Here is a 2,116-nt window from a genome sequence, read left to right as displayed (position 1 = left end):
TCTATTATCTTCTACCGCTTCTCTACTCACTTCATCTTAGATCTTTCTTATTATGTTACCAAAATTGTGAGGTGTTCGTTCCACTCAATTGGCTGAACATGACATATCTAGGTAATTTTTTTACTTTTACTTATATTTTTATCAACATCATTGAATTTGAATTTGAATTGCCAGTGCCAGGCCTGCACTGCAGTTCAGTAGTGAAGAAACAATATGAATATGAATATCTATTTCCCCCCTCCCAAACCCCAAAAATTATTTTTGAAATTAGTTTTCCCCCTCCCAAAACCCCAAAATTATTTGGGTCCCCGAGTTTGCGGTAGTACCAACATGTCATTGCGGCGGGGACTTTGTGCTAAGATTCATATTGAATTATCAATTTAAATGAAGGATAATGACTAATGAGACTGATGGTGATGAAGGCGGAGGCGGATGGCATACATATCATAATCATATGTCATATGGGTGTCTGCTGAGTCTGAGAAACTTAAAAGTAAAAGCTTGTTTAAATGAAGATGACGAGTTGTTTTACCTCCATTTTTTTCCATAATTAGTATACGTTTGGAGGAATGATTCAACGGACCTCGACTTTGTTAGACGGCAGTTCAATATGAGTATGATATTTAATAATTAATAATTTTCCCTGAAGAGGATGTCTGCGTTTGTTTATCTCGCTCGAGCAGGAAGGAAATAGGTAGTGTTGGGTTATTTGATCGCTTTTACCCGATCGACATTCGAGCGCCAAGCCACGATTCAGCGTCTGATCTCAATGCGGAAGAGCGAGTTGGTAAATCGAGCGAGCGGGTTGTGACGAGCAGAGACGAGCTTGAGACGACCTTGACACTTGAGACGAGCTTGAGAAGATCTTGACACTTGAGACGAGCTTGAGACGATCAGGATCCGAGCGAGAGGAGGGGTAACGAGTGTTTCGAATCATTTCAAACGATCACAGTTAAGTTTGCCATCCGATACCAATCGCCAACATTTGCACACGTAGTCTGTGGTTCTTCCACAGCCCTCACTCCTTGTCAGATGTTAGTGTGTCTGGGTGGCAGGGAAATTCGTATAGGTGTATCACGCGTGTGTGACAAGACTTCATTAAACCTACTAAAGTTTGACTATCACACACACACACACACACACACACACACACACACACACACTAAGGCTATTTCTATGACACACACGCATCCATCTATCAATGAACACTCCTACAGTAGTGCGGCTATGTGGTCTAGTCATGACGTAACTATAGTACTCTAGTCGGCCATGGGTCTAGTGCATTATAATGGTCTAGTGGTATGACACTCGCTTTCGGATCGGGAAGTCTTGGGTTTAAGCCTCGCGCTCGGTGCATAGTTGAGTCCTTGGACAAGGCTCTTTACTCACATTCTCTCACCGTACTCAGGTGTAAAATGAGTACCTGGCCGTTTACAGCGTTGTTTTTGTCTGAAAAATTGTAATATCGCTTAACAGGCGGCATGTCCCGTCCTACATATTAAATGTTGCTGTTGACCATGGACCCCTTGTAAAGCGCTTTGAGCACATTTAGTGGATATTGTGCTATGTAAAGCTCAATTTCTTAAAGTAAAACATTAGCTTTGAATATGGAATGCTTCAATGTTAGATGCCTGTGTATTCTTTGTTAGTTCCCATCATCATCATCATCATCATCATCATCATCATCATCATCATCATCATCATCATCATCATCATCATCATCACCATCATCATCATCATCATCATCATATTCATCATCATCAAGGGCAGCGGTACGGTCTTTGGTTCGCACCCGAAAGGTACCAAGTTCGATCACCCGCCGCTGAGTGGTCTTGAGCAAGTCACCTTGCCTTAACTAAATTTGCAGCGCTGCACTGCGGCTGTCGCTTAGGTTATTCCAGTCTTCCCTTAGAATAGACCCGAAAGACGAATCTCCCCTATGGGATAAATAAAGGGAATTATGTTTAATTTATTTATCATCACCATCATATCAGCAGGATCAGCATCATCACCACCACCACCACCACCACCCTAATAATAATGGATAAAATAAATGTCAACACATTTCAATGTAATAATCAATCTAAAATCAATCAGTGCTCCTGAAAAACCCCTT

The 2,116-nt window shown here is 41.5% G+C and overlaps 1 protein-coding gene across 1 annotated transcript in view; it reads right to left on the bottom strand.

Annotated features, from left to right (window-relative positions):
• Positions 1 to 711, bottom strand: part of LOC144979607 (uncharacterized) — a 9,213-nt gene extending 8,502 nt beyond the window's left edge. The window contains exon 1 of the mRNA XM_078926375.1: positions 533 to 711. Within this exon, the coding sequence (XP_078782501.1) occupies positions 533 to 548 (16 nt within the window). The 5' untranslated portion in view covers positions 549 to 711. The remainder of the gene's footprint in view (positions 1 to 532) is intronic.
• Positions 712 to 2,116: the final 1,405 nt, after the last annotated feature.

Source organism: Berghia stephanieae, chromosome 9, assembly GCF_034508935.2.
Source record: "Berghia stephanieae isolate SIO BIC M18660-M18661 chromosome 9, UCSD_Bste_1.3, whole genome shotgun sequence".
In the NCBI taxonomy this organism is placed as follows: domain Eukaryota; kingdom Metazoa; phylum Mollusca; class Gastropoda; order Nudibranchia; family Aeolidiidae; genus Berghia; species Berghia stephanieae.
The sequence above is the reverse complement of the archived record's forward strand: the minus strand, read 5'-3'. Positions and strand labels throughout refer to the sequence as shown.